Source organism: Halyomorpha halys, unplaced genomic scaffold (genome assembly GCF_000696795.3).
Source record: "Halyomorpha halys isolate HHAL.00 unplaced genomic scaffold, Hhal_1.1 Scaffold327.1, whole genome shotgun sequence".
In the NCBI taxonomy this organism is placed as follows: domain Eukaryota; kingdom Metazoa; phylum Arthropoda; class Insecta; order Hemiptera; family Pentatomidae; genus Halyomorpha; species Halyomorpha halys.
This window is the reverse complement of record NW_027105022.1, coordinates 979472-1002714: the sequence shown is the minus strand read 5'-3', so window position 1 is coordinate 1002714 and position 23243 is coordinate 979472. Positions and strand designations below refer to the sequence as shown.

At 29.4% G+C, this 23243-nt stretch overlaps 1 protein-coding gene across 1 annotated transcript in view; it reads left to right on the top strand.

Moving 5' to 3' along the window:
* The window catches only part of LOC106681337 (RYamide receptor), a 309705-nt gene that overhangs the window by 204075 nt on the left and 82387 nt on the right, over positions 1 to 23243 (top strand). Inside the window, exon 2 of the mRNA XM_014421603.2 lies at positions 18710 to 18986. Within this exon, the coding sequence (XP_014277089.1) occupies positions 18732 to 18986 (255 nt within the window). The 5' untranslated portion in view covers positions 18710 to 18731. The remainder of the gene's footprint in view (positions 1 to 18709; positions 18987 to 23243) is intronic.

Sequence of the window (23243 nt, the reverse complement as noted above, 5' to 3'; positions counted from 1 at the left end):
AAGAATTAAATGTAATTTTATTGTTAAATAACTTTGAATTAATCTTGAAGTTAATTATATTTTACTGATTTTTATCGTAAGGATTACAAGAGAGAAGAAAAGCATTTAATTTTTTTTTTTGTAATATTAGTTTATTTAATTATTTAGAAACTAGAGATATTTTTAATTTATTGGCAACATAATAGACTATGAATACAAAAAATGGTAATAATTTAAAATTTCTGCATCTTTAGGTTATCCAAATTGTTACAGGTTTGTCTACCTTGTTCTAAACCACGTAGTTCCGAACCACATTAATATTTCTTGACTAGACCATAGAAACATTTTTTTTCTCATTAATCCTTAGTAATATATACAATCAGAATCATGAATAGAAAGTTTTTTTTAGCCTTTATTATTAAATGGTATGCCGCACACATTCTACCAAGTAAATTAATGCCATCACATTCTTTGTGATAAGTGACCAGCACTAGATCAGTGTATACAAGTTACTAAAGCACAGAATTGACTGTAGATAAAACATACTGTAAACAAAGAACAGTGCGGATACACTCTTAAAAAAATACGACTAACTGTTGTGAGCAACACAATTTACTGCTTCCATTAAATTGTAATTTTAAAAAATGATTTTTAAATTTAGGTATTAATGGCTCTAAGTATATAGGCTAAAAGCCACTCCTTGAACATGATTGTTTAAAATGAAAATTGGAAACAAAAAGAAATATTTTTGAAAAGCATTGCATTGGAAAGTGAATGCATACAGCCAGTGAATAGAAACAAAGAATTATTTTACTGAGATCAAAACCCTTTGGCTTTGAACTCCATTTCTAATCAAGCATTAATTCTCTGCCTCGGCTCGTTGGTTTACTTAAATCTATTCACAAGAAAGATTTCTGTGATCTTTTGATGGGGATTTGTTAACGATAAATTACTAATTTTATGTTACCAGTCTATTAAAAAAGAGAATTATGATTATCTGGGTATAGTGAATCATTATTCAATTTAAAAAAATATAAACTGATTTCGATATCAGCGATAAAAGAAAAAAGTTAACTAGTACTAAAACAATTCGGATGTTTGTTTTTGTTTTTATCGTTTATGAGTCAATGTAACAAAATTAGGGTGTTATTTTAATTGTATTATGTATTCTAGTATATAAATAAGGGAATATTAAGAAATTCATTTTTATATTGCTCCGACCTTTTAGACTATTCATATTAATTTAATCAACTAGAGACCTAGATGGTGGATATCTGAAAATTTTCATGTTTATCTGTTAAGCACTGTTCATGGTTTTTTGACCTCCAATTACTCTGCAAATTAAAAAACAAAATGCAAAGAAGTTCTAAAAATCAGTATTTCTTACACGGCAAGAAAATCTTTCATTTCTCCACCAAAATCAATGTAATATAATATATTAATCTGGAACAATTTCTTTAAATGTTTTTCTTAATAATGTCTTCTTCGAGTTTAGTCAAAAGAAAAGGGTCTTTGTGGATAATTTTGGAGATGTCCAGATGCTCTTTCGTAGTCTATTGATTACAAATTGGTGATTTTTTTCCTGAACAATAAGAAAAACAAAATGAATGTTTTTTATCTTTATTTTTTGCCTATAACTTGCCAGCCATTTATTGTTCTGCGCATCATTTTATATTCTAAAGATGAGAAATGAAAAATTACCAGCAATTTCAATTTAATTAATTTTATTCGTTTCGAAACAAGTTTGATTTGAAACAATGAAACAAAGAGTTTCTAAACGATTTACCAGAAACTAAAAAGTATTAAGCAGAATTAACTCTTTCTTAATTTATTGTTGTAAAGTAAAAACAAAAAAAAAATTCCCCAACAAATACCTATACCAATACCCCGTACTTAAACAAAATTTGCCCTAAACTGAATAGGAAATTATTGGTTACTTCAATAGTAATAGTGATTTATTAACACTAACATGGTTTATATATTTATACTGTTATTGATAAATAAATATAAATATATTTTCTCTCAACTTACGAATAGCTTCTGATGAATAATTTCAACTATCATACCTGAAAAAAAAAAGTGAATTTGTAAATTAAAATAATAGCACATGATTTGTATTCGACTAATTCTAAATTAAAGTAAATTTAGTAGACAACGCATATATATTAACTATAAATAAATATAATAATAACTATAAATAAAGATAATCATACACAGGAAAAATCTATTATACTCTATGAAGTGGAGTCTCAGGGTTGATAAGAGATTAGGTGTAAAAATAACAGTCAAATAACTTGAAAACTATATTTCTTTTACTACAAATAGTCATTTTATTTTGAAAATAGCCTAGGTATATAGTCTGCAGAAAAAAACAAAACAAAAAGCCAAAAAAAAATCACAAACAAATGTTTAATCCCCAAAATCAATTAGGAGGGACTGCAGAAAAGAAAAAAAACCCGCGAAAATGACTGGTAAGGGAGAAAACGTTAATAGTATTTAAAACAAAAACAATTAAAAAGCACTTCTCTTACACCACCGTACTCAAAAGTTCATTATTTTTAGGAAAATAGGATTAAAAAAATTATATGGCTTTTTTTTAAATTATTTAAATGTCATAAGAAATATATTATTTTTAAAATTAATTAAGGGTAGAATAATCTCTTTTACGCCCCCTCAGATATTCACTGAGTAAATTATTATCTGTTATTAAACATTCCAACCGTTGAAGAAAAGACTGTGAAGAATTCGGCAATCGATTCAATAACCTAGAATAAGGAGCTATTATTAGAGTTTTGTAGATCGTGATAATTTTAATTATATTGTATTCTTGCTTTTCTTGAATAATGGAATATTTCATAAAAAATAAATAAATATGAAGAAAAAAAATTTTGTATTTAACGAATTTTATAGAATATGCCAGATTCTTTGGTAACTTTGGTAGAACCTCATTAGCTTTAGGATAGTCCATGGAGTAGAGATCTATGTTAGATCTAACACTGTTCAAGTAAAGCAGCGACATTTTTTTTTTTTAATGTTGGGATGTTTCTATAACCAGTGACCTACTTATTATTTTCAACCCCTAAATAGAAATATTTTACATAGAATTATGTAAAATTAATCACATTAAATAACAACCTAGAATCAAATAAATAATTAACTTATCTAAATGCAAGAGAAGATACCATCCAAATTCTTGCTTCACGCTCCATACATACTGGAAATGTGTATTATAGACATTTTTATATATATGTTTAACGCTGCTTTATGATGAAGCAATGAAAACGAGCTTAGGTTTTAACACCTGATAAATCTGGAATCTCAGATGATGACTAAACGCTGTATTTTTAGTATTTGAGCGACACCTCTTGTTTTTTTATTCATATCGAAATTTCTTCCTATTTGATGTAGTCCTCACATTGTACTGTAGACTGTGATTAATTCGTTAAACTCCTTCTAGCTTTGGAATAGTCAGCAGGGTTGAAGCAGTGGCTCCAGAGCAGTGGAAGTGGCAGCAGAATCCATAGAAGTCTGTGGATCACTAAGCCGGTAATGGAACCGTGCACGGCCCCAAACCGGACTTCGGGCAAAGAGTGGTTCCTTCGGAAAATATTTGAAAATTAGGTAGCTTAAAAGTGCATTTTGATTCTCATCTGTTGTGCATTTGCCTGTTCGAACCTCTCAACTGACATACAATAAATCGTTACAAAAGTATTTGTTGTCGAACCTAATCCCAGCAAAGGCTCTCGCGACCCAATAGGTCCTTGCACCACTGCATGGGACTACAGTCTAAGGCACAATTTATGAAATGTGTTAAATAATCGAAATAAAATCGAATTCATTTCAGTTGGTGTGCCACAATTTAAGCGTTGCAGTGATAAATATTTTGTTATTATAAAAATCTTTTTATATACCACTGAACATTTAAAATAAAATAATACGGCTAAGTTCTTTGTTATTATAAACTAACATATATCATTCATTATTTTGTGAACCTGCTTGAATAAAAAATATAATAATATTTATCAATAGTATTTAATGTTTTTTGGTTTCCAAAAACTTTAATATTTGTTGTTTATATTCACATTTATGTTATAATAGTTTATTTTCTGTATGTACTGAAAAAGAACTACGACTTTAACTAGTAACATTACATTAAAGGCTATCGTTAATATATAATTTTATCAAATTAATTTGAATTAAGATTACCCTTGAAACACATGTTTGACTGTTTGAGTTGTATTATTACACTTTAGCCACGGGGATAACTTCTCAGAAGATACCCATGAGTAAATTAACAAAGTCCAATCCTAAGTTAGTATTATATCATTTATTCTCGTCTTAATTTTCTTGTGTTTGTGATCTATTTACTACACTCCTGTTTTATTTTTAATTACAAATATTGTTTTCTCCTCTACTCCCATTTCCAATTTGCTGTAATTGGTTAACCCAGTCGTCTAATGGATCATATTTTGCGTCAGTTATTTCTGTATATTTCTTTTTTTTACTAAATGGAATATACTTTTTACAGTAGTTCAAGATTTCGTAGTGGACTGAAAAAACCAGTCTCTATTTAAAAAAATGTTCTATTTTATTTATTCTTTTTGATCTTGTTATCTGATAAAGGTAGCATCTCCAAAAAAATAAATAAAAATTTAGCACTCCCCTTATAATGCAAACAAGCTGATTTTCGCTAATCATTAAAGCACAACTATACTATTTTATACCAGGAGGTGACGGTTAAATCAACACTCTTATATATTTCGAAAACATTTTTAAAATAATTTATATTTTCTTCTGATATTTTCTCATAATTTACATAAATCAGAAAATTGGAATTTACTAAACAATTTTCTTATCTACGATTTTCATTGTGAGTTAATTTTGTCGACTTTATCGAAGAAAACAAATTATTATGGTGAACATTTCGTTTGAGAAGGTCTGTGAATAATTCAGGAGACTACTCATCACGGTGTTGATAACGCCATGTTAATACCAAAAATATTAGTTGACAAAATTTTAAATAATTATAAACGAAAAACATCGTAAAAATTTTTTGTTGCAACTGCAGTTATAAAAAATTTAAACGAAATCGTAAAACTTTAACTAGCGCGAAAAAGCGGTGACGTCTGAGATGGTAAACGAGACGTAAGTGGGATGATTGTTTTTACAGATTTTGAAGAGGATCTATAGAAAGCTAGAAGCGGATTATTGGTTGTATCGTCATCGAAGCTTCAGTTTCACCAAACATTTTATCATTTTTATTTATTTGGAGGTAATTGAATAATGGGTCATTGATATATAACAACTTTATTTATAAAATAATGAATATTAGATTATTTCGTCGGGTTGATGGTAAGAGTAAAGTGCTTTATTCGTCAACGTAATTTTAACATTTTTACGTTGGCGCAATATATATCTATTTATAACTAATATGCATTACTAAATTAATATTAAAATGAATATTTTGTGTCAGCTTTACATTTAAAATACTAAACTTTCATATATTTTTTTTTATTTCATGATATTATGGGTTTATACAAAAAAAGTCAGATAATAAACATTTTTTTTATTAATTTATATAATTGTAATCTTCTTTCGTCGAAAGCAATTTAATCTCCACTTTGACAGGTTAGGTTCAGGGTAAAACTATTTTAATTTTATGTCAGGCAATTTAAAAAATGTTCATTGACCACAGTAAACATAAAATGTACAATGTTCTAGGAGGTTTCTCCGTAATAGTTACATAGACAAGTCATTTGAAGTCCAAATATACCTTTTGGAATTAATTAAATATTTAAAAACATACAACTATGTCAATCAGACTAGTAACTAAAAACAAGCATTGCTTGTGCAATAATGTTTCAGTCAAAATACGAGTGAAACAAAAGATTTGTACAACTCTTTTACCGAAAATGTAGGCGTTTACATATGGAAATGCAGTCTATCAGATCAAGGGGATTCTAATGCTAAAACGTAGCCAAGAACCCGCTTTGCTTATTTATTTATGCAAAAGACTACAGCCTCCGCATACACTAGGGCTTGTAGATAAATTCTTCTGGTCAATACAAAGAAGAACAAAATATGAAACCTTTATATTGTATTAGTAGTAATAGTAAGAGAATCATATCGAACTAATATAGAAAAGTTTTAATATTACATTATATATATATACTTTAAATTTAATACTTTCAATAGCACTTAAACACATATAAAGAATGATGAAAACAAATTTACTTATTCTACAATCCTTATTAAGACAACAAATTCAAAAATGAAATGCACCGAACATTCGTCAAAATTTCTTAATTAGGGTGACCAAATTGAATTTTTTAAAGTTCACATTTCAAATTGAGATTTGTAGGGGAGCTGTATATAGGGACCTGGGAGGCTCAGTGGTAAGGCACTGTGCTACTAGCCCCAAGGACCCGGATTGAAATCCGGCAGTATTTATTTATTTTAATGGCTAATTATTTATTCTGTGACTGCAGCCGTAAATCAACCCCGTGGGTTTGGGAGCCCTTCGGGGTGCATCTAGCCTCATAAAGTGAGGACCCTTAATTTGGGAATATCTGGTAGTTGAGCGTGATTCTGACCAAATCTCCTTGCACAACCGTTGGTCTTGTATAACTACAACCTCACAAAGTACTGTACCTTTCATGGCTTGTAGTGGTAGAGATTTATTTATTTTAGCTATAGTATACCTTGATTCTGGAAGGGTCAACTGAAATGTTTGAATTTTCTAAACGTGTGAAACCTTCATGAAAAACGTGTCAGTGGATAAAGTGGTTAAATAATTATTTATTGATTTCCAATTAGGTTTGTTCCCTAAAAGGTTAATAAGATCAAACCTAAGGTTTGAGAAGTAAAAATAAATACTAGATATATTAAATAAATTTGTCTACCGAAGACATTGAATATTTAAGTAAGGATTCATAAACTCTAATATGTCTGACACGTGTAGAGTCGTTTGTTCTATCGTCGCTCTACTTCACCAATTTTTATTTCAAATAAGTTCCATCGTATACCACTCGCCGACCCACTACAAACAAGAAATAACAAGAATATACAATATAAATAGAAGAGATGTCCGATAACAATCATAGAAGGGTGAAGAGGAACTGGTCTCGTGGACGAACAAGAAATGTAAATATGAGTTACTTCTATGTTCCACCACCCCCTTTTTTCTTTTTTTTTTATCAATTACAGCCAGTACCCTGTTAATTTAATATAGATCTTTAATTGGCAAAGGTGAATAAAAGAGTAAAACTGATATTTAAAAATAATATTATTTTTAATAAAATCAATGATATTTATCTTTTTAGTCTTGGCTAAACATTTTATTTATTTATTTTATTTTTTGTAAAAATTTCTATTTGTAAATATAGGTAATTTAATTTAATATTTGCATCCAATGACGATAAACAAAACAAAAACGCAAGTTTTAAGTGGCCAACTTAGGTTTTGATGAATCCTTTACAATCTCCGGTAGGAATAAATGAAGGGGTAAGTGGATGAAGGGACTATATAATATTATTTGATTCTTTGAATCTTTAGTGTGGATGAAGGGGATATCGACCCAGTGTGAGGTACTCTAACCTCAAAATCCAGGTTGCAACTGATATACCTAGATTTAGAAGGAAGTATGTACAATTCAAAACAAAACAAGCTCCGACAAAAAAAAGAACCTTGATTTCTGGAAATTTACCATTTGTAGAATAACCCCTTCATCCATTTACCCCTTTAATTAAAACTCACTGCTAAATAACGAGAAAATTAATATAATAAAATAATTTCAGAACAAATATCAGAACCTGTTAAAGAAGAAAGAAATTCCAGTAACTAGTCAAATATTCTTCTAAAATACTGAGATCGTTTTATTTATCTTTTAATTAAGACTGATAATTGCTTTTGATTAATTATAAGTAATTATTTTATGGGGAAGATTAAGGAAAGGAAAAAACTAATACTAAATAAAAATGAATAACATAAAATAAACTTTCTAAAAATGCTACTTAACTGTTAATTACGATCACAGGAAGTCAGATTTCAATGCAAATTAATAATGGTCTCAGAATATTCAAGTAATTATAAGCTGGCACTTAAAAGTATAAAATTATTTTATATTCTATATATTAATCAAATCAATGTAATATCTTATCAATAAATGAAATGATTATAATATAATGTTTGAAATAGAGATAAGAAAAAGATAAACAGTAATGAAAGGAGCTTTGAATATGTTAGAGTTTTTGGAGAAGTAACAAAGAAATAACGATACAGATAAGAAGTTAAAAGGACATTTGCTGGTAGAAAGCGTTGTGGTGACATATGTGAAACAGCCTACTGGCCAAGCACATTTTAACTTTTTCTCAGACTGGAATTGTCTTCCTTTTCCACACAATAAATTGCAGTAATAATATCGATAAAGCAAAAATTTATTTACAAACCTATTAAACTTTATAATAATCTCTAAAATTCTTGAAAATAATTGTTCCTCAATATGAGCAGAGAAATAAATATAATTTTTATTTTAGGTCATTTCTAACAATCGGTTTATTTTTACACTTTATGATTTTATAAATTACACATCATAACTAAGTGATCCACTCAACATAAGGTTTTACCTGAAATAAACAAAATCATTTTCATATGATTGCACACAATCAAATGCTTTTAATAATGTTATATGCTTATAATAATGTTATAGAATTATATAATGGTTAAGATTAATTAATCATATAATGGTAAAAATTAGGGTTTTCCTACACAAATACATTTTACGAAAATTAAAAAAAAAATTTGAAAACCACAAATGAGTTAGTATAAAGTAGTTTCAAAGCTTGAATTTTTTTTTTTGGCTCTATAATAAATCTACTATTAGCTTTGTTGACTTGTAATGGTTTAGGCGCGGTTAAACCATTCTGCTCGACAGATAAGCAATGCTGAAAAATTTCGTTACTCTTATGCTTCATTGGAAATAGGAATCTTTAGTTAATATTATTTTTACACCGTTCAATATTTTCACAATTAAAGATCATGACCATCACTCCTTTACAGGTTACTTAATAAATTGAATACCGAAATTAAATTCGTCACATAAGAGCTGCTGAAAATGTCAGGAAAGTGAAGTATACTAACATTACAATGCCCCTTAACAAAAAGAGAGTCAAAAATCCTATCCTTTACATTCAAATGTATTTAAATCTCATTACATTTCAATACAAGATTATATCGGTGACCATAAATCCTTTTTTCTAATCACATTTAAGGACACGTCACACTGACTTGGCAACTGGAGTATATTTTAATGTCAATCAGTACTTTGTCAAAGATAGGATTTTTCAAACACCCAATCTTAAAACACAAAACCTCATATATTATCATACCCAGAGTCTTGACAAAGGTGCCTCAAGGATTAATACTATTTATGTAACAAACAAACACACGGTGAAATGTTATTTATTTGCTTTTAACTTATTTAATGTTTAACTTTACTATTATTATAACTATTTTATTTTTATTTATTTATTTCTTCTTATTATTCTTTTTTGGTGTGTTTACTGGAGGTGTTAACTTTGGACGAGACTACAAATTTAAATTAAACTTTTAAAATAAATTGAATATATTTGAAAGATTGTAAGAGTGAAATTGAGTGGATAACATAGATAAGGTTAAGCTCAAAACAAAGAGAAAACTTAACATAGGTACGAAAAAATGAGTAAAAAAATAAATAACACCAATGTGATACTTAATTCCGAGGGGGAAAAAACATAGAAAAAAAAATATAGTATCTTTGTTAATTACTTTATATTACATCTAATAAGAAAGATATTGTGCATTGTGGTAATCCAATATATTTGGGTAATACTGCTCGTTAAATAAAATATTTCTCAGAAACCGACTTAGAAATAATAGATTTTGCATCAACTACAAAAATTTTGTTGAATAGCCCTCACAAAAAAAAGTCATTGTAGGTAGATACGGTAGTTGATTTGAAATGAAACTATAATCGAAAAAGTGATATATCACATATATATAGATCTGAAAAAAAAAGGTTTAATAATTAAATAATGAATAAACATTAAACTATATTTTTTAAAAACTCGTTTTAAAAATAGCTTTTAGTGCCCTTAAAGCATTATTATGATGATTAATATGATAGTGATCTCTTTTTATTATATAAAATACCTAAATAATATCTTTATTTCATAGCAATGACCTATCTTCTGCAATAAAATAATTTTCTAAATCTAAATAGGTATATTTTTTATTAGCAACGATTAATATATCCAAATAATAAAAAAAAAATAACCATAATTATTGTGTGCCTAGGGAATTTATTAAATTCTGTAAGCAACATCAAAGACTACTACTGTTTTTGAAAATTTATCGAATGCGGTCAAAAGTACAACGACCTAGATTCCATTTTTATAAGGAGCCTGTAGGAAGTAGTTTCTAAAACTTAATCAGTACCTTGAGTATCTCATTCACCGTCTACAGGAAACTACATCAAACTCCTCCAAAGTTCTTTTAACATTCTGAAGGGGAATGGAACAGCAAAGAAATCGTTGAACATGTCCGAGACAGCACTTTGTCCTGAACTGCAGCCCGTTTTATTGCTGAGTCAAACCAATTCTCCTTCCTTTCACAGAGTAGTTGGAGACAATACCAATTCAATATAGATACGCACACATCGAGCTAGGTTCACACATTGGAAAAATTAAATACAGCAAATAAACATCGTAGATTCAAATAAAATGTAAGATGAATATTTCATTACTTATCTTGTCAAGAAGAATAATATATTATAAATAAATCATTTTATTATCTCGGCAAATCATAGATGAAAACATATTATGGTGTTTTTTTTGATTCATGAAACGTTAAACCTCAAAATTTGAGGAGTTAATTCCCTTGATTGACTACAAAGATTCAATATCCATTAATCTAATGAAATTATTTATTTTAGCACCCAAGGATATATAAAGCCTAGAATTATTCATCATAGATTTTTATTCATAAAATACTATATTAAACTTCGAATTTAGATGAAAAAAGTTTAAGTTGTTATATTAGTTAAAATACTTATTTCAGAAAATTATCAACATAATTTTTTTTCACTAGGGTCTTGTTCGCGTTAGTAATAATTCTATTGAAGTATTCCTATATAGTTTTATTTTTTAATGATTTTTAAATATATTTGTTTATGGTGAGTTTTCTATTAATGCATGGAATCGTAACAAATTTATTTCTTCAGAATCTAATATTTTCATTGTTATATTAAAAAGCAATATCATCAAGAAACTAATTTGGCTCTATTTCTGTCTGCCTTTAATTAAATGTCTAATCCAGTAATCCAATTTTGAGAAAAATTTTTAGGGATTCTGCTGATTAGAATTTTTTTTTAATTTGTGCCAAAATTTCTTGGAGTTATTAGTTTGACCGTTGATGTTACATTATCTGATTAAATATACTGTCTAAACCTCCAACTAATTACAAAATATTCATTTATATGACCATAATAAGGTCTATCTGGATTTACGGAGTTGAGCTATGGAGTTCCACTAAGCCATCCTAACAATCAAAAATCCTTAATATTCATTACTTTATGTACATACGTCCTAGATGCCGACTAGGTCACAACCAGATACCAATTCTTTCATGATAAACGTACCAACCACTTCTTTCTAACCAGGCTTCTCCTTCATTAGGTGATAATCTTCCTAGGTGTTTGAAAAGAAGATGACAGAGAGATATTCTCCTCTAGAATGGAGTTCTATCAATGGATAGATTCGATACATGTCCGTATCTTGCCGTTCTACATCAAATTTGGTTGTTTCGTATATTTTAATACAGTGTGTAACTATCAATAAATTGTATCACTTTATATAATTACAATATAACTATCGATACCTTTTAATTCTAAAAAATAAAAAAGAGATATATTCCTGACAACAAAAATGTGACCATATGTATTCTAGATTATATAAAGCAACAGAAATTTACTTCACCTTATATTCCCAACACTCTAAGAGTTATAAATATGTAGATATGTAAACTTTACGTAAATGTTGTTACCATTAAACACTTAAAACTATCATAAATAATAATCAAGGAATAAAATTAATTATTCAAAACCATAAACAGCTCCTCTCGGCACCTCAGAAAAAAGATTAATATTTATTAATATACAACTAGGCTCTTCTTGCAAACAAGGCCCTTATCCATCATTTGTCAACGCCCGCAAACAAGAGGGCTCCTTTTTCAATAAATTACAATGATAAATTAAGGTGTATTTTCGTTATTCCTCAGCAATATGTTTCTTTCACTGATCCGTATCTTTTCTTTATTTATTGTTTTAATAAAAGGATATGTTATAATATTATAAACTTCTTTATATAGTGTTCAGTTTTCTAAATGTTTGATAGATGAACATTTTTAAAATGTTCAACATAAATTTGTAATAACAATAATAATAACAATAATTTTAGCTTATGATAAATCTCCAAAGCTTTTGTTCCAAATATGTATAAATTATGAATGAATGGAATATGGTCCGGGTGCGGTAAAAAAAAAAACTCAAATAGTAGATAATTATACTATTTTATTGAGCCAACGTTTCGCCCCACGTTGCAGGGCTTCGTCAGGGCTAAAAAAGATACAAACACTATAGTTACAAAAAGGAAAAAAAGAAAAAAACATAAGTGTAAAATAACAGGGGTATAAAATGAAAAGTAAGATAAGATAAGAAAAATAGAGGTTGTAAATAGTAAATGAAAAGGGGAATAGTAACAGATATATAAGAGAAGAAATATTAAAGAAAGTACAAATAAAGAGATGAAAAAAGAAAGTTTTTTTCTTTTTTTCCTTTTTGTAACTATAGTGTTTGTATCTTTTTTAGCCCTGACGAAGCCCTGCAACGTGGGGCGAAACGTTAGCTCAATAAAATAGTATAATTATCTACTATTTGAGTTTTTTTTTACCGCACCCGAACCATATTCCATTCATTTAAACACACGGTCAATCAATAATCTTCCAGTATGTATAAATTATACATGAAACCACTAATTTAAATTTCTCCAATTTTAAAAAATAAATTGAATAGAATTCTCAAAATACGTATCGCTACCTTTCCAACCACAAGGGACACTGATTTTATACCCACAAATAGCATTTTCCCTCCAAAACAATAATATGTGATGCGAAAGAAATTGGAAAATGTTACAATAAAATAATATGCACTTGAATGGTAAAATATCGATTAAAAAATAGTTAATCTAAATTAACAGTAATAAAACTATTTATTAAATGTCTATGCTTTTGCCTAGACTATAAAAGAGAATGCCAAAATTATAAGAGAGAACATTGCCACCTCGTCCTGCCTCCAATATCCAATAAAAGCAGCTCGTCTTATTTTCTCTTGAAAATATTAACCAAAAACTAGTAAAGCAGTCTTCGAAAAAAGAAAAACTTACATTAAGCAATATTAAGACTATTACCAAAACTAGGGATTAGTTTTTTAAAAATTCTAACCAACGACTGAGTGAGTGGCACTGTGTACGTGGTACGGTGTGGATAATACCTGGCAGGTTTGAAATTGGCCCATACCATTAAATGTAAATTTATTGAAAGACAACGCTGCTCAAACTACATACAAACGTATAAACAATAATTACTAAACTTATAAACAATAATATCAAGAAAACAGAAATGATATCCTAGGATTTGTTAGAGCCCTAATTTTTGTAATTTTGTGATAAAAACTCACTAACACAGGCGAAAAAATCATAAAGAAGAAACAGTAAACATCTCTATCGCATCATGACAGCGACTTACCTTCAATTTCTTTTTCAGAAGAATTTAAAGGTCCTAGGATATTTCTTCTGTTTGTTTTGGTCATCAAAGGTCTTTTATTATTTTACCTTTACTGATAACGACAGAAAAGATAAATAAATAATAATGATCGGTTAACATATACAAGAGGAGTGAAATGACCCCATTGAATAAGGATCTGGGATCTGGTGGGATTGAAGTGCAGTTGTAAAAGTAACTTTATTTTAAAAGCTTTAGAATACTCTCCTTAGATCAGCACAGTCTCAATAATGTGGGGACCTGCCCTTTCAGTTTTTATACGACCTCGAATAAAACATATACGAATATCTTATTTATTTAAAATGTATAGTTTTAGAAGCAGCAAAGGAAGGACTTTTTTAAAATGTGCGTCATTAAATTGATATAAAACAAATAAGAATATCTAGAAGTATTTAGAACTTTATAATTATTAAAAAAAAAATCTACGGTGATTAACAAATATTGAATACCTTTAATGTGTATCTTGTTTAATTATTAAATAATTATTTTGTAAAAAAAAAATTGAAGTATCAACTGCATTTAATAAACTTTATTTTAAAATAATGACCCGATCTTTAATTAAAATTTATTTTTAAATTATAAGATGATAAAAATGTAATAAAAAAAAAAGATCTTGTGCAATTTTTTTTTTTATTTTAATAAATGAATAGTTGGAACTTTATTAAAATACAGTTTTTGGAATTTAGATCAAATACACATATAAATCAACCTTTCATGTAGTTCCATATTTATTTTTTACATCGAAATCTATTTTATATTTACCTAGGCCACTGCTTCTTAATAAAATTTATTGTATACAGTAGTTTATAAGTATATAGTGTTTATTAAATACTGATAAAAATCAACACTTCATGTTTTTGTACTTCATGATTTTATAAAATCAACGTAATCAAGGTTAAGCGAGTACAAGAATAGCTCCGACCTGACCCAGGCCAATGCCTTTATGGCCCAGCGACCTAAAGAGATGAACCAGTTTCATATAATATATCATTTCTTCATTTATACTGTCTGTTTTTTTTTTCTTTTTTGCAGTAATATGTTTTTTTTATGTAATTTATTATTATCGTTAGTAATTTATATTATTACCAATATTTTTTGAGAAAAAATAATGAATCAGTATAATCTAAATCATTCACCACACAAACATTTAAAAGTTCTGAGTTCGATCATCTGTTCAGCCTTTGAATAGAATGCTTCAATATTGTAGTAGTTTTTTTTTCTAAAAAATCAAGTTAATAATTAAACCAAATAATACAATAATTTTAAATTTGTTCCAAGCTTGTCTGCATCAATGCATATATATTTGTCTTTTCTCTGAACAATATAAAACAAAGTATGTTATGTCTTCATTGAGAAAAATTATAGGATGAAAATCTTGTTAGTGTTACTTTCTAAATTATTCGATTTGTTTTCTTCTTAATGCAGCGGATTTTAGACAGCCAAAGAAGGGGAAATTCCCTCATCTTGGACAGAAATGTACCTTGGAACAGTATAAGAGAGAGATGGAAATTTAATTTTGCTATAACTTGTTACCCCATTGACAGAAAACATTGTTCCATTTATTTACCGAGGTTATAGTTCTGAGGTAGTGGCTGTTCTAACCGTAGGAAATGAAGCGCACCTTAGCAACCTCAAAACTGGAACAGTTCTGGCTTGATTCTAGTCTAAGCAGGATGACTTTTATTCCGTAGAGGTCCCACGGAATGAAAACTTAAAACTACCAAACTATTTATTTAAAATAGGTTGGTAATCTGGTCAGACATGACCAGGCAGAGGATAAACAAAGAAACAGGTTTCATTCAATTTCGAAGGTTTGTAAATTATTGTATTTTATAAATGTGTATGATGCAGTTTCATTATTCCTCATTTTAATCAGCTCCTGATGGTGTTTTTTTTTTCCAAATTGTTTAAAATTTTATTCTATCCAGTCATAGACTGCTTAAGTCCATTAGGGAGATTGGTGTTTTCTATTAACATAAAATTTAACACGATAAAAATGAAAAGTCCCTGCTCCGGAAGTATAATGACGCAACTGCGAATTTCTCAAAATTGACGAGCTCAAAAATGCATTTACAAACATTTATTAAACACATTTTTGAGCCCTCTAGCACAATAAAGTCAATTTTACAGTTGCTTCAATATACTTCCGGAGCAGCGATATATTGTTACGAGATTATACCATGGATGGACTGTACTATCAAATATTTTATTTTCGTCATGAAACGGGTGGTTGTTGAGGTGAATCTGAAATTGGGATCCAGCAACCCAAAAAGAAAAAAAAAATTAATGACTTTCCTCTGAGAATCCCCTACCTGAACTTCTGGTGTCTATTATTTTGTAAATTTTGACTTCATTAATTTTGTATACAATGTTAATATTAGTAAATTCCTTCGCTAACAAAAAACTGGAAAAAGTTCTCTGGTGTATCTTTGATGAAATAAAAAACAATTTTAATTTTTTTTATGAGTTTTGTTTAAAAATTGTAAATTAATTTAGTTTTTTGTGTTAAGGCTTAATAATATTAAAAATAATTAGAATATTGACGAAAACTACTGTAATTCACTGTTCGAATACGATTCGTTTTATTGGTATAAACTATCCAATTATATCCAACTACCCTTCCTTCCGTTGTAAATATTTTCTTGCTTCCTTCCTCTATTAAGATATCCAATCCCACCATCCCTTGCACATATCCGATATCTTTCAATTTAAATCCTCAGTGCGTTCCCGCAATACCCGCTCATGGCCTTCAGACTTATATGTAACTGCACATCGAACCGTAGGCTTTGGTAGATCTTTCGTTATCCGTTCCTATCCTCACTGTAATTCTATTCCCTCCTTTATTCACAGTTTTAATAACCTTCCAATCTTCAAATCACATATCTTCGACAATTTTCTGTCTACCCAATTCCGGAAGAATAACAATTGAAAGTTTCAAATAAGGTTTATATATTCTGGGGATTATATGTTTCAGAATTTTGTTCATACTTGTAAATATGTATATTAGCAAAAATTAATCAATTATTTAGCAATCATTTATTATTTTTATTTTAATTGTATTTGATTTTTATTTATTATCAGAAGTGTTAGTCATATTATGTTTTATGATATGACATATGGTTTTATTTTATTTGTTCTATTCCTATTTTATATAATCTGTTAATTATTGTTGTTCATTTTTATCTTTTCAAATTCATTATTTTATTATATTTTAATTTCATTTTTTTAGTGCTCTAAAGCCCAATTTTGACGCCTGTATTTTATTCAAAGGGATCAATCCAATAATAAATAACGAATGTTATTATTACTATTATTATTATTATCCTCCAGATTATAGCATCAAGGGATAGTAAAAATAAATGCTGATGCATCAACCCTTGCTCGAAAGCCCTCAACCATAATGTCCTGTCAGGAAACATGAAAAATGATCTTATTTGTTCTATTTTTGATGAATACCAGAGTTTCTTCCGGGGTAGTAACAGTAGCCGACGTTAAGAATCCAATATCATGAATTACTGATAACAGTCCCGTCTTTAGCCTTATTGGATTTGGGATGAGCAGAATAGGGGGAAAGGGGTCGAAGGCTAAATCATACAATGAAGTATAGGAATCCCTCCATCAACTAAATTTGTAAATACAGTAAAACCGTCTTAGAATAAAATAAACAAATGAACGAGAAAATAGGAAAAATATAAAATCAATTCAAATTATGAAAAAAAAAAAAATAAAGAAACAAAAAAGCAATCATTTAATTTATAACTAATCTAACCCAGTTTTATTTACAGGCTAAGATTTAAGTAGAACAAAATCTGGCCCACTCAAAAATAATTTATGATGAAATAGATATTAAAATAAAATACTACTCACTAATCACCGCAAGTTTTAATCTTTGGCACCTAAATTATCCAATTTAAACTTTGAATGAAATTCTTTTTGAAATGTTTTTGTTTACGTTACCACCGGTATGCGACGCAACTGAAGCCGAAATCTGTTCTTTATTGAAATTATATCTGGTAAAAGAATTTAACATATTTAGAATTAAAATGACAAGAATGAATTACTTATGCAATTACGTATGTAATACTTATACAAATGGCGGATTTTTATTTGGTTAATGGTGATTGTGAAATGCCGAATTTCCGTCATATGGGTGAATAGGTGTTAATATTAGTTTGTTTTTTTTCACCAAATTATCCCAATTTAATTTAATTTAATGAATTCACAAAGTAATTGCTAATATAATTCAAAGTTTGTATAAATGTGATAAGTTCATTTTTTTTTACCATTATACAAACGAATCTCCATTTTCTTTAATCATTTTTTTGAAAAGGGAAGTCTTTTTTATTTTAATAAAATCTCTTTAAAAATACTTTCTCGTGCATGACACTAAGCCTTTTTAAACTTTTACTTTCAAATTTTTATATAAAATGGCGCGTGGGGTAAAATGGTTTAATCCCCCTAAAAGTCACAAACGAATACCCTTGATGTGCTTTCTACCTGGAATAGAGCTTTCACAGACCCAAGAGCTCATTTATAGCATTTAGTCTTGACTTTTTCATTGGAAGGGCTTTTACATTTTTCATCATAATATAGACTCCTTTATTGATATTCTTCTTCATTTTTCCATTCAACTAATGGATTCGCAAATAATATATTTTTCTGTAAGTGAAAGTAATAATTGGCAGCTTGGACATGAGACATTTTAAATATTGTTATAAACATTAGATCTGACAGATTCGACTCCTAATTAAATCTTATATTTAATCCAATATATTTTATTATTTTCTACTCCTTTTAAATAGAATATATACTCAATAACCTAAGTCACAGTTTAAGGTATATCCGACAGGTGTTTCAGATGTGAGGACGAAGATGAAGCGATGAACTGCAGCAACAGCAGCAGCGGGTGCCCCGATGAAGGGGAGCTCTATGAGCCACTCTATGAGCCACCGACCTACCTCACCGTCTTCCTCTCCATCTGCTACATATCCATCTCCGTAGCCGCCGTCGTAGGGAACGGCCTCGTCATATGGGTCATCCTGACCTCGAGGAGAATGCGCAATGTCACCAACTATTACATTGCCAACTTAGCCCTAGCGGATATTGCAGTGGGTCTCTTCGCAATTCCTTTCGAGGTAAGTGGATCAATAACATCCAACATCACTTATTTTACACATAATTAATTCTCTAATTATTATAGTTAACAGAGACGCCGTACAGTGGGACCATAATCATAAGTTATGATAACTTATTGTGAGTAACTGAATCGGAAATAATTATTTTAAAAAATCTAAAAACACATCTTAAAAAAGTTATTTCCGGAATTCCTAGTAATATTCTAATCCCGTGACCAAAAACCTTTATTGCCTCTATACATGGTTAGTGAGCGAAATAAAATACATACCCACAAAGTAGCACTAAAGCCTGGGATGCACCTTGGTTTCCCTAACATTGCACCAGTCCATCTCTCCGGACAGCGCTTTCCTTTTCCAAATCCCTCTCAACATCCTGGATCCAACATATCCGAGGTAGCCCTCTTCTTCTAGCGCCATAGAATGTTCCACGCAGTATCTTTTTTAGCATTTAGCCACCCTCCATTCCTGTTATGTGGCCCAGCCATTCACTTCTCCTGACTCGTATTAAACGTATCACATAAGTCACAGAATCCGTAAAGATAATATAATTCCTAGTTGTTCCGGATTCTCCATTCACCCCCTCCGTCAGGTCCGTATATTTCCCGGAGAATTTTTTTCACGAAAATGTTTATTGCAAGGATACAGAGGATCCAGGTTTGTGCCACATGTGTCACCATTGTACTTTTTATACCATTTCACTTTTGTCGCTAGCAACTATAGCGATGACTGTTAAATCTTTAAATTTGTTACCCATCATAATATCCCATGATTGTATTTCAGCCCATATTTTTCTAGTTGAATTCGACGCCGAGATATGAGAAAGATTAGACGTTTTCGAAGTAGAATCCTTCTCATCTAGCTCTTGAGTTGTTGATCGAGCTTACAACCATAATGTTGGTTTTATTTTCATTTAGACCTACACTAACCACTTTACCTTTAGCCGGATATCATCTGCATAGACAAAAATTTGTGTGGATGCATGCAATGTTATCTCCATTCTTACCAAGCTTTTTTCCAAAACTAAGTAATGCAATGTTAAATGGAGTAATAGACATTTCCTTGTCTAAATCCAGCAGTACAAGAAAAACTACGACTAAGGAAGCCGTTAATATATACTTAAGCATAGCTACTATCCATAGATACTTGTATCAGGTGTATCAATATATTTGGAATGTTATAAACCCGCAAAACACGCACCATGTTATTTATAATTACAATATCGAAAGCAAGGTAGAAGTCTGTAAGCAGTATAAGAATGTCGGTTCTATACTTCCAGCATTTCTCCATTAATTGTCTCCTTACGAAGATCAAATCCGTCCATCTTATTCCTTTGCCGGAACCACACCAGTATTCTTGTAGAACATTTTCGCGTATTCGTTTAGTCTTCAAACCAATATATTGGAGAACATTTTATACGCAAACCTTAAATGTAATATTCCTCTATCGTTTTCACAAAGGGGTTTGTCTCCCTTTTTATGTATAGAGAATACGCTTGTTTTCCAATCATATGTCCTCAATTAATAAATATATATCTTTGGCCAGGCTCCTCTTCGCTCTTTTTAAAAATTCCACAATTAATTCATAATTCAAGTCCCTAATCATTCAAATTTCTAGTTCGGATGCCGGTTCATAACTCACTTCTACATTCAATAAATCATTGAAGTTTTTCTAAAATTTCCCAATTTCATTATTTTCCTTCAGTTTTTCTGTTTGCTCAATATTTCTTTTTAAGAATACTTTTTTCTTTATTTACAATCTTCTTAGCTTGTATGCGTTTCTCTTGGTAAGCAGTAGAGGTTCGCCTGGTGGAACGTTGTAGTACAGCTAATCTTTGTTTATTTCTTATTTTTAGGGTTCCCGCGCACCGTTCATCAATTCCTCACTCTTTTGTTCCCCTATTACTTGTACTGCAGATTCCTCAACAGATTTTATTCCATCTCTCGTCAATTTCCTGAGAAAAATAAAATAACATATGCAGAAAAACAATATGATATTATTTAAAAAGTAATATATTTAATAAGTACACAAATTACACAAGGGAAAAAAATCCTCAAATGAACTTGAAAAGACTCAAGTAGAGGCCCATATAAGAAGTCGAGAACGTAACAAGGAATTGTTTAATGGGTAGTGGTACTTCTCAAAATCTTTCCAATGTCACAAAAATGCTTGAACATTAAAAAAAAAACTGTGTTGATTTGTGACGATTCGTTGTTTTTTTGATGACCAGAACTAGGGTCATTGATTCAACACTCTGATGTTTCTTAGGTCTAACTGTATAAACTAGTCGTATGAGTAAAACGAGACACTATTTTCTGAAAATATGCGATTTTCAAACCGATAATATTATTTTAGACTCCGATAAATGAGCCACTTCCTCACAAATTAATGAAAATGACCAAAGACAAAATATGAGTATATAAATATGTAGTCATCCATATGATTTTTACTCTCAATATTTCCAAACCCTGATCTGCCGAAATTGTAAAAAGACCTAGAAAAAATATCACAGCAGCAACAGGCATCAGTGAATATTAATGAAATATTTACACCATTTCTGAGTCGAATTAACAATTACTTCCGGAAAACCATTACTCAAAAATTTGAACTTTAACTAAAGTTCACTTCCTTACATAATTGTCGGAATGCTCAATATTTCCAATTCAACTTCCCAGACGGTCCCTAAATCACTATTAGTTCTCAGCTGAGGACAGCGATACACTACAATTACTGGTCCGGAACTAATAGGTCTGATCAAGAATTTATTGCCCTCTTGCGGCCATTAAACACAACTATTTGAAACATCTGGGCCCCTGAGAACTCCGTTAGGATGAAAGTAAACACAGCTTTAATAATAATAGAAAAAAATTTAACAAACATTGAAACATGAAAAATATGGACAAGGGATCTGAATGGCAAGAAATATAAACTTGAAATGTTTCATAAAATTTAACAAAATCTTTCAAGAAGGTTTCTCTGGATCACTTTGCACCAGATTAAGGGTTTTTTTTATATTCTGCATTTTGTATCTTCTAACAAGCAATAGAAAAGTTTGAAATTTATACTTCAGCTTCCTTAGAGCATAAATGAAAGAAAAAGCCACTAGTTTATACTATGTATTTATTTTTTCCCCACAAAAATGGAGCAAACTCTCTGAGCACTTAATATTAATATATGAAAAAAATATTATTAAAAGTACTCTTCTTAGAACTGTTGAAATTGTAATTGTCAACTGAAACTCTCTTTTGGAAAGTTAGTATCACCACACCAGATTTTTTCTGATGTTATGAATTGAAATTGATGGAATTTTGAATATATATTTATGTTTTAAAATAAATCATTGATAAATTTAATTACCAATATTTGAGACCAAATTGAAATCACAAAAATTATGATATAGTTTTTCTTAGAGGTGGCACCGTAACTCTCATTTCTTCGATTTCAGAGTTTTATAATATTCACGCTATCCCCGAAGGAAAAATTTCAGGTCACATATTCATCATCTATCTACCCAGATATGATTTTTATTTAAACTTCTAAGAAAAGTATTAAATATTTCTAGTCTAACTTGATATATTAGCAAAACCATCTTAAGTGTCCATAGAATGAATAGATTCAGAGAACAACCTTTTTGAGAGCTTAAGTTGGAAATGCCATCCCGCCTTATTTCCTCCAGGCGAGTAGAGCTATTTTAGAGATGCACTTAAAGCCATAATCCAGCTACGTGACGAGCTAACTTTAAGTCCGCCATTTAGCTTCAAACAAGCCTCAGTTCACCGGAACGAGAAGAGAAAAAAATTTAAACATCTTTCCCTACACAAATCGTAAAAAAATTGCTGAATAAAAAAATACAAAATCAAATATATCATTAGATTGAAGTTAATGAATATAATTAAGCTTTAAAAAATACAGACAAATTAACATTTTAACTAAATTAATTAAATAGAAAATGCTTATAGTTTTTTATTATAAGTTTGTCTAAAATTCTGAACAATTTTTAAGTTTGTTAATATTTTAAAAAGAAAAATGCAGAACTAGTATTAAAATAAAAATAAAATTTGTAAAAGCAACGAATGAAGTTTTTATAAAAGTATAAACATTAAATTAAAAATAATTATCATCAGAAGTATTTAAATATTTTTTCTTCATTGGCAACTTTGAGTGATACCCTCAAAAAAAGTAAAACATGTAGCAGGTCCGGTCAATTAAGTTCATACGAATTGTATGAATTCTATGAACTTAATTGACCAGGACTAATAT